The sequence below is a fragment of the Panthera onca genome, chromosome B1 (genome assembly GCF_046562875.1).
Source record: "Panthera onca isolate mPanOnc1 chromosome B1, mPanOnc1 haplotype 2, whole genome shotgun sequence".
In the NCBI taxonomy this organism is placed as follows: domain Eukaryota; kingdom Metazoa; phylum Chordata; class Mammalia; order Carnivora; family Felidae; genus Panthera; species Panthera onca.
The window spans coordinates 109,436,706-109,446,979 of record NC_138342.1 but is presented as its reverse complement, the minus strand read 5'-3'; the positions used below and the strand labels follow the sequence as shown (position 1 = coordinate 109,446,979).

At 35.0% G+C, this 10,274-nt stretch overlaps 1 protein-coding gene across 6 annotated transcripts in view; it reads right to left on the bottom strand.

The window, feature by feature from the left end:
• The window catches only part of CB1H4orf33 (chromosome B1 C4orf33 homolog), a 119,957-nt gene that overhangs the window by 101,152 nt on the left and 8,531 nt on the right, over positions 1-10,274 (bottom strand). For 5 of the 6 annotated variants that reach the window (XR_014137620.1, XR_013555145.2, XR_013555146.2 and 2 more), the window contains exons 2-5: positions 8,260-8,449; positions 3,490-3,550; positions 915-966; positions 357-556 (exon numbers count right to left, since the gene is read on the bottom strand). Coding sequence is in view for 3 of the 6 variants with exons in the window: in XM_078445742.2 (XP_078301868.1) it covers positions 357-556; positions 915-966; positions 3,490-3,550; positions 8,260-8,440 (494 nt within the window). In the remaining 3 variants the exon portion in view is untranslated. The remainder of the gene's footprint in view (positions 1-356; positions 557-914; positions 967-3,489; positions 3,551-8,259; positions 8,450-10,274) is intronic. The other variant, XM_078445743.2, reaches the window with a different exon arrangement.

Below are 10,274 nucleotides of genomic sequence, written 5' to 3'. Positions count from 1 at the left end.
TATTAACCCCTCACTCACATCAGGAAACATAGATGCCTCTGGCCATTTAGCTCTGAAAGGGATCACAAATGAATTTGCAACCATATTTTTAAACTAGCCATTGCAATACTCACTAAGCAACACTTTTCTCATGCCGCTATGGAAATGTAAGTGCTCTACTGACAGCAGTAAGAGAGACAATGTCTGCCCAAAGTCAGTCTGTCAAGTATTTACTGGGGACCGTCACTGGACATAAGACTCTACTAGGTATTTGTACACGTGTCTTCTTGGAATGAAAAATGTTACTACTGTTCTACCACAAATTAGATTCCAAAAAACTCAAAATCGGAACGTATCTTCATTTATTTTCTACTTACAAATCAGGTTTTTGTCCTTGTTGCAGTTCATGCTGAGGTACAGGGTAAAGAGCTTCATAATTTCTTTTATCTTTTGACCCATGAATTGCAAATGAATTGAATTTTGTCACCTTTGGTGGAAAATAACTCCAAGGAAGATAAGCTTTGCCTTCCCATTTTGTCTCTTCTCTGGACACTCTGAATGATAGAGCAAGCTCCTGCTATAGAAACATGTGAAACACAAAAGGTAAATTTAGATGTTTTAAAAAAAAATTTTTTTTAATGTTTATTCTTGAGACAGAGACAGAGCATGAACAGGGGAGGAGCAGAGAGAGAGGGAGACACAGAATCCGAAACAGGCTCCAGGCTGTGTGCTGTCAGCACAGAGCCCGACACGGGGCTCAAACCCACGAACTGTGAGATCATGACCTGAGCCGAAGTCGGACACCCAACCGACTGAGCCAACCAGGCGCCCCAGTAAATTTAGATTTATACTTGAAACATTTTATATAAGATACACACACCTCTCTACATACCTTATGGATTAAAGGATTTTGTCTAATATTTTTATTTACTTACTTTCCATACATTTCTTCTTCCAGAGAGTAAAAGCACCAAATGTTGTCCGTGACTGTCAAAATTAAAATTCCTCATGAGTGTTTGAAAGAAACAAATGTTATTTTCTTTACTTTTCTTCATACCTGCAGTGTGTGTGCTTATATCAAATTTCCAAATAATTAAAAGGTGCAATATGAATACTGGATAATTATAGGGAGAACTAGTGTGTTCAGTTACTTAGAAATGTGATTTTCAAGCTTACCATTTTTCAGACCACTGCAGTCAAATGCAGAAAGCTACATGTGTCAGATGAGGCAAAGTATGAAAAAGGGATGGGGGGGTGGGGGGGATACCACAGTATCTGATGGCATAATAAAACCCATCTTGAAAACTAAAACACCATAAAGGAAGTTTGCACAAATATCTACGACTGAATCCAACAACTTTACTAAAGGCTATTTCTGTTAAAAAAAAAAGAAAAAGAAAAAAAAAGAAAAGGAAAAAGAAAAAGAAAAAAAAAGACTGACGCTCGTCAGGAAGATAAGAAATAAAAACATAGATTGTCTAACACAAGTCAACAGGCTGAAGATTTTAATTTGTATCTCTTCTTTCACACAACTCTCCACCATCCGTCTGCCTGTTGTGTTTTCCTGTTTTTTTAATTTGTACCATTAGCTCAGACACTGATGTTACATTTTCAAAGATAAACAAAATATATCCTCAGAAGGAATTCTATTAAGAGAGCATAATTGGGATGAGCCAGGTCAGTAAGAATCAAAGGATTTCAAGTAGTTACATGAAACAAATTTACTGTCTCTGGAAAACACTAAACATTTCTCCTCAGAGGGTCGGCTGTAAGCTTTTCAGGAAGGATTTCCTTCAATAAATAATTCTAACAGAAGTATCATTTTCACTTAAAAGTTCTCTGTTTATTTGTATTATTATACAACCTTAAGAATATCCTAAGAGGAATAAAAAGTCCTTGCAAATTAAAACAATATTCTTCATGTTGCTTTCCTAGAGGCTAATTAACTGTCATAGGAGTTGATAGCCTGAAGCAAAACCATGATTCTTGATTATTAACTGTCCTGGAATATATGAAACTAAACTACTCTAAGGATTTTTTTTAACTTTTAGAATTATTAACTATATACATAATAGTTACTATATAATTTAAAAACAAAAGAGAATCTAATTATCCTATTCATATACTACTAAACCATTTTATGAAAAGACACTGATAGTATCATCTAATGAACTTAAAACTAAGGATAAAACTTTAGAATTCTAGCATACCCAAGTTCTTAACTGCTTTCTAAACAAGTTGAAAGCCTATTTGCCTTAGCTTTCTCTCCTGTATGATGAAAATAATCACACAACAGTTGAAGTTTTATTTCCTCATATGACAGTTTAATCATATTTTCAACAAAAGATTCTGGCATGTTAGTTAAAAGGTACACACAAAAATATATGATTGTTCTCAAAAATATAATTGTGAACATCTATGTTTTCCACATCAGAATTAGCAAGATATCAAAATAAGGGAAAAGAAAAAAATATCTAAAATTTCATTTAAATCAACTGTTTGGGACTCTGCCCACCCTACAAAGGGACAGAGGCTGCTGGATTTAGATACTAAGAGGTATTTAAAAGGGGTGCCTAGGTGGGTCAGTCAGTTCCACATCTGACTTCGGCTCGGGTCATGATCACATAGCTCATGGATTTGAGCCCCGCATTGGGCTCTGTGCTGATAGTTCAGAGCCTGGAGCCTGCTTCAGATTCTGTGTCTCCCTCTCTCTCCACCCCTCCCTTGCTTGCCGTCTATCTCTTGAAAATAAACATTAAAAAAAATTTTTTTTAATTAAGGTCATTTAAAATGAATAATGGCAATATAAAGAAATATTTCTTTACTAAATATTTTACTAATTTAAATTGTCATAATTTAGATGAAAGGTAGCCATAAATTTACTTTTTTGCATATATAGGAAAAACTGCCAACTAGGTAAAAAGGGTTCCCAAAGGACTGGTTAAATTTAAACAACAGTCCAAGGTTAATTTTTTTAATAAGTCTTTAAAAAAGCTATGTGTGATTTAATTTTTATCCCTGGCATTGAACACAAAGTGACATAGTATACACTCAATAACTGAATGATGAATAAAAGAAGGAATACATAATTATGTAATACATAAAATTCAAATTTAATCCAGTCATTTAAAAGATTCCCGAAAAGAAACTAGTTCAATTCATTATATCTATATCTCCTTTTATTTCTGAATAGCTAATATATAATAATGCAAATTTTAGAATAAATAATGAGAGGAAGTTTTGTTATTTATAATGATTTTTCATTTTATAAAAAACCCAATTAGAAAACAAGACACATTAGAGAATTGAGAATAATATCAACATAATATTTTCAAAGGTTTATAATATATGTTATACACTAACTTGAAAATAAAGAATTATACATAATTCAGATTAGTTCAGATTAGCACTCCTATTAGTTGAGCTTTTCCCTGACCATATAATTTATAATAAGGAAATAACTGTATTCAAATTACGTAGTAATGAGTTAGAAAAAAATGTTATACTTACGGACAAAGTTCAACTTCTAAATACTGTTCAGTTATGTCATTCAAGAAAAATGCTTCCACAACTTTTGAAAACAAAGATAAGACATACTGAGAAGGTTGATTTTGCTTCAGTAATAAATACTTCATTTTTTAGAATATAAAATTAATTAACTCAGTATTTTTAATTCTATCCCCAAAAGAAAACAAATACGCATTGCCTGGAAGAAGAAATACATAGGAAATAAATCATCATTTTTTTCCTACATCAGATCATCATAAATTAAAAATATTAATAAAGCCTCGTGTTGGGTGACGTTCTAAAACAATGAATATTATTACACAGACTTTGAGACAGTTATCTTCTTTTCTAGCAATTTATCTTAAGAAAATAATCAGACAGGGGCGCCTGGGTGGCTCAATCGGTTAAGCGTCCGACTTCAGTTCAGGTCATGATCTCACAGTCCGTGAGTTTGAGCCCCGCATTGGGTTCTGTGCTCACAGCTCAGAGCCTAGAGTCTGCTTCAGATTCTGTGTCCCTCTCTCTCTGCCCCTCCCCTGCTCATGCTCTGTCTCTCTCTGTCTCAAAAATAAATGAAAAACACATTAAAAAAATTTTTTTAAAAAGAAAATAATCAGACAACTGGGAAAAGAACTGATATTTAATATCATGGAATATCATTAAATATAACTGATATTTAATATCATGCCAGTCATCAAAGTATTGCTCAAAAATTTAGAATGATCTAAATGGTTATTTCCCACTATATAAATAAAACTCCTGTTATATGGGAGAGCTGTTAAATAAATTATGGAATTTATATATTCCATGCAAAAATATATAATACAGTCATTACAATCAAATATACAGTTAATTATATTTTTTGATATGGGAAGATATCCATGACATGTGATAAGCAGGCTGCAGAACAATAACGAAATGTACATGAAATAAGAATGTGCATGCATGCCTGTGTCTAGATGTCTGTAAAGGGGAGAGCCTGGGTGGCTCAGTCTGTTGAGCATTTGACTTCAGCTCAGGTCATGATCTCACAGTCCGTGAGTGTGAGTCCCGCATCAGGCTCTGGGCTGACAGCTCGGAGCCTGAAGCCTGCTTCGGATTCTGTGTCTCCCTCTCTCTCTGCCTCTCCGCTGCTTGCACTCTGTCTCTCTGTCAAAAATAAATAAACATTAAAAAAATTAAAAAATAAATGTATGCAAAGTATGAGTGCACGCGCGCACGCGCACACACACACGCACACAAATGACTGGTTATCTTTGATAGGGGCAATACACGTAGGTGATTTTTCTTTTCTTTACAATTTCCTGGACTTTTTTGTGCATGTGATGTTTTTTAAATTGTTTAATTATGAAAGTAATACATACTTCTTATAAATGATTAAAACAATATAAACATATATAAAGTAAAAAGTCAAAGTCCTTTTCTTTCCACTTTGCTCTAAAATTTTTGTCAGATGTTTTCTGTCCTTCTACAATCTATTTTACCTGCATGGATTTTAAAAAATAAATATGGATCATAATTGCCTACAACTTGCTTTTTTCACAAAAAAATTTGCAGCATATAGATACCTAATGCTTTTAAACTACTGTATTCTTCTATAGAATGTTATAATTTATTCACACAGTCCTTTATTGAAGACATATATGTTGTTTCCAGTTTTCCATGTGTTATTTTTATAATAAAATAGTTAAGGGTCGCCTGGCTGGCTCAGTTGGTTGAGCATCCAACTGGTGATTTCAGCTCAGGTCATGAGCCCAGGGTCTTGGCATCAAGCCCCGCTCGGGCTCCTCGCTGAGCATGGATACAGTGATTCAGGCTTATTGCCCCTTTCTAAGTTTTTTACCTAAATGAATTAGAATGCTTCCATGATGGTTAATTTTTGTGTCAACTTAGCCATAGTACCCAGATATTTGGTCAAACATTATCCTAGATGTTTCTGTGAAGGTACTGTTTACATGAGATTTAACATTTAAATCGGTAAACTTTTAGTAAAGCAGGTTATTCCCTATAACGTGGCTGAGTCTCATCCAATCATTGAAGCCCTTAACAGAAAAAAGACAGACTTCCCCTGACCATGAAGGAATTCTGCCAGCAGACACCATCAGACTCAGACTGCAGTATATACTCTTCACCACATCTCCAGCCTGCTGCTCTACCGTGAAGATTCTGTACTTGCCAGACTCTAAAACTGCATAACCCAATACCTTAAAATAAATCCCTCTCTTTCTTTACACATACACACACTCACACACACACGGTATCTCTTGGTCTTGTTTCTCTGGAAGACTCTAATACATCTTCTAATTACTACTTTCCATAATCATCTTAAAATCATTTTTGCATCTTCTATGAATTAAACCCTGTATCAGATTCTGGGAATACTTTCATTAGCTTACAACCTAATCAGACATGAAAGTGGACACTTCTAATAAAAATATCAAAAGGGAAGGAGGTATGGGTTGCTACCACAAGAAAAAACAGATACTTAGCTCCAAAATGTGGTTTAGGGAAGGATTCCTGGAGAAGGTGTTACCTAAGCTCCATCTTGAAAGATGAGTTGGAACTGGGTGAAGAGGAATGATGAAAAGGGCATTCCAGGATGAAAGAGAAGTATAATCAAATGTACATGATTAGGAAATATTTTCCCTTAAAGAACTACAAGCAGTTCAGTCTTTCTAGACAAACATTGAAGTGCATGAAGAAGCAATGCTGCAAAGAGAATAAGGGGCTAGGTCATGGAAAATCTTATATAGAGATCATAAAAAGAAGGATGAAACTATCCCGAGAGGACAGGGAGCCTGAGAAGGTTTGTAAAGACCTGAATTATGAGTTTGAATTTTCATTTTATTTTTTTTATTTATTATTTTTTTTTAATTATTTTTTTATTAACGTTTATTTATTTTTGAGACAGAGAGAGACAGAGCATGAACGAGGGAGGGTCAGAGAGAGAGGGAGACACAGAATCTGAAACAGGCTCCAGGCCCTGAGCGGTCAGCACAGAGCCCGACGCAGGGCTCGAACTCACGGACCACAAGATCATGACCTGAGCTGAAGTCGGCCACTTAACCGACTGAGCCACCCAGGCGCCCCTTGAATTTTCATTTTAGATAGATCACTCTGGCTTCTAAGTGAAGAATGAAGCCAAGGGCAAAAGGACAAGTAAGGAGGCTTTGACTGGCCCAGGTGAAAGATCATAAAGGTCTAACCTATGGCAGGGATAGTGGGGATGAAGAAGAACTAGCTTAGAGAAACATTCAGGAGGTAAAGCTGATAGGACTCAGTAAATAAATCCAAATATGGAGAGTGAGAGAGAAGGATATATTGGAAAGACCTCATACTTCTGTATTTGGTGAACTGATGTATTAAGTAATTGGGCAACTGGGGAAAGAAGCAGGTTTATGACAGAAGTAGATGAGTTGAGTTTAGGAGCTCTTGAGTTTGGTGTCTGTGGTACTTCCAGTAGTTAAGTCACATTGGTGTCTACACCAGTAGGTAGCTGGTATATTTAAGTTCGGTATCAGTAAAAGATAATGTATGTTTTACATATGGTAAGTTAACACTGACAAAATGCATGCTATACAGATGCTATACAGATTGTATGGATTACAAGAATCATCAAAGGTTTTTTTAAAGAAATGAAACCTATATTAGACCTTAGAACTAAGTGCATTACAGGTGGGGGGAATAGAATGAGAAAAGGTACATGGGTGAGAACATTCATGGATAGTAAGACCATTAGCCTTTCATAAGTCAAGAGCCTTTGGTTGACATATGGTTTCACTTATATATGGAATCTAAAAAACAAAACAAATGAGTAAATAAAAAGTGGAAACAGACCCATAAATACAGAGAACAAACTGATGGTTGCTGGAGGGAGATAGGGAACATGGGTGAAAGGCAGTGGGAGATACAGGCTTCCAGTTTTGGAATAAATAAGTCAGAGAGATAAAGGGAATATAATCAATGGTACTGTAATAGCATTGTATGGAGACTGATGGCAGCTACACTTGTGGTGAGCATAGTATAATACACAGACTTGTCGGACCATTATGCTGTACACCTGAAACTAATGTAACATAGTGTATCAATGACACTTTAATTAAAAAAAAGAGCTTTTGGTTGAATATGATACCCCAACCCATGAGTACTCTGAAATCTTACAGGAAGGGTTTGAACTTCATCTCAGGGACAGTTATGGTTTGTGATCTGAGGAATGGAATCATAAAGAGTATTTCAAAATATAAGTTTGGTTGCCTAATTAGAATACATTAGGAGGGGATCATATAGCAAACCTGGCAAAATGTAATTTCATGGTATGTCTTTTAGTCTTCATTTGACATGTGAGATTGTCAGTATAAAATAAAAACTACATTTCATATTAAAGTTGATAGTATTTCTGTAAGTAAAACATCCCCAAACTTCCATAAAGAAGGTTTATAAGGTTAAAGTGGCAATTTGAAGATACTTAACGACAAAACAGAAATGCTGAACTCTTCTTAAAATAGGTATCAGAAGTAAAGGAAAGAAATATGGCAGCAATTTAAAAATCTGGATTTGTAATTGCCATTTTTCACTGTTCTAGTTATATAGCTGAAGTCACACAGGTGATGGTGAAAAAGTCAGAATAAGAGATTGGTAGGGAACGGAAGAAACTGCACACGTCAGCTGCTCAGAAGAGCACACACTTCCTTACAGCAAGATAAAATAATAGTTCTAGGAGAGGGTATTATAAAAAGATTTATGTTTGCAATAAAATACAGTACTTCCACTTACCTTCATAATCCCACAGTTCATTGAAAGGTTTTCCTGGTTCTCCAAGTGGGGCTGGAGGATCATTGAAAAATGGGGCGCTAACTTCCATCACCACTCCTCCATCACCTGGATTCAGCCTGACAAACACTGGCTCATGCTTCACTGGAAAACCATCCCAAGTGTATTCTATTTTAAAATCCATCTGAAGACTCTAAAGGAAAAAAAAAAAAATAAGACAAACTCTTTAACCGTATACAATTGTTTCCTATAGTTAGAAATGAAATGGAAATGTCAATGTCAAATAGCAGGAAAGCAGCAGAGGGGCAGACACACAGTTCTGAGAGTCAAAAGGCCATTTGTGTTATGGCAAACCGTGGATGTGAGTTCTATTATAAGATAGGGAGTTGGATCCAAAAAGCTTTAAGACTAGGTCTAGATGCAGCTCATGTTACCTTGTAAAGAATATATCAAAATCATTTTTAAAAACCAATTAAGTCCACTGAAGAAACTATTCATGTACTTAATGACTATAAACACTATGAGTTTCTACATTCTTTATCTTTTATTCTAAAATGTGCAGGTGTATTGGACCCCTTTGGGAATCAAGATCTATATAATAAAAAAACGATTTGATAAAAAAAATAACTACAAATCAGCAGAAGCACTGCTGTTAACACTTGTTCTTTTGGCTAAAACCCTTTTCTCTTTGGGGTGGGAATTGCGGGAAGGGGGGTGCTCCAACTATTTGAAGGTTAGTAGAGTTTAATATTGTCTTCCTTGATCTCAGGGTACAGATTTTCTTAACCTTCTCAATTGTTGATATTTCAAGTGTTAAACACAACATGTTAATCCCTTCTCTGACTGAAAAATAGAATTTATCGTCTAAACTTTGAAATAGACTAAATACATTTGACACAAGCAGTATTTGCATTTTAAATTGTTTCTCTGAGGATTAAATGCAAAGAAAGCATTATATTTACAAAATTACGTTTTTATTTAAACACTATAGATCAGGCATTTTATAAATGTTATCTCACTTAATTTCACAACAAACTTGCAGAGGATCTATTTTTATCCTCATTACAAATGAAGAAAACAGATTTGTCCAAGGTCACATGAAACTGAACTAATATAAGCCACGTTTTCCCAAATGAAGATACATCACTGGGGTGCCTGGGTGGCTCAGTCGGTTAAGTGGCCGACGCCGGCTCAGATGATGATCTCACGGTTCGTGAGTTCGAGCCCTGTGTTGGGCTCTGTGCTGACAGCTGAGAGCCTGGAGTTTTCTTCAGATTCTGTGCCTCCCTCTCTCTCTGCTCCTTCCCTGCTTGCACTCTGTCTCTCTCTCTCCCTCTCTAAAAAATTAATAAACATTAAGAAAAATGAAGGTACATCAGAGATCTGTAAGGAGATGAAAACCTTATTTTAGGAGTGGTGGATTCCTCAACTTATATTAGGTCCTTATGTCTTGTTCAGAAGATAATCTTGATTAGCAATGGTGCTATTTCCAAACTTCAATTTCCCTTATCTGAAACCTTTGAATGCATTTCCTTGCTTCATAGGTTTTTACTGCAAATAATAAAGTTATTAAGTTTTGAATAAATTTATTTCAATGAATAGATACTGAGTACCTACTGTGTACCAATCATTGGGAGATCCAAATATATAAGCTCGGTGGCCCACAGGAATCCAAGATCTTTGAAAACCTTTTTCTAAAGTATGTAGTAGCTCTTCCTAATTTTCACTACATGCTAACAAATTTTAATTGATAATCTCTAAAATTAAAATAAAATAATTCTGGCATTACAATCCATTTGCAACTTACAGTATTTGAGAAGAGGATATGTTCAGCAATTTATGTTCTTCATTATTAAAATAAGCTCAAATGAGTGATAAGTCTGCATAAATTGAGTGATTTTTGTAGAACTTAGTACTGATTTTATGTGAAATAAAATACCTCAATCATAAATTTACTATCCTTAGTTGAAATATCAAGGCACATTCTTCATGTATAAATGGATAAATCTCTATCCCAA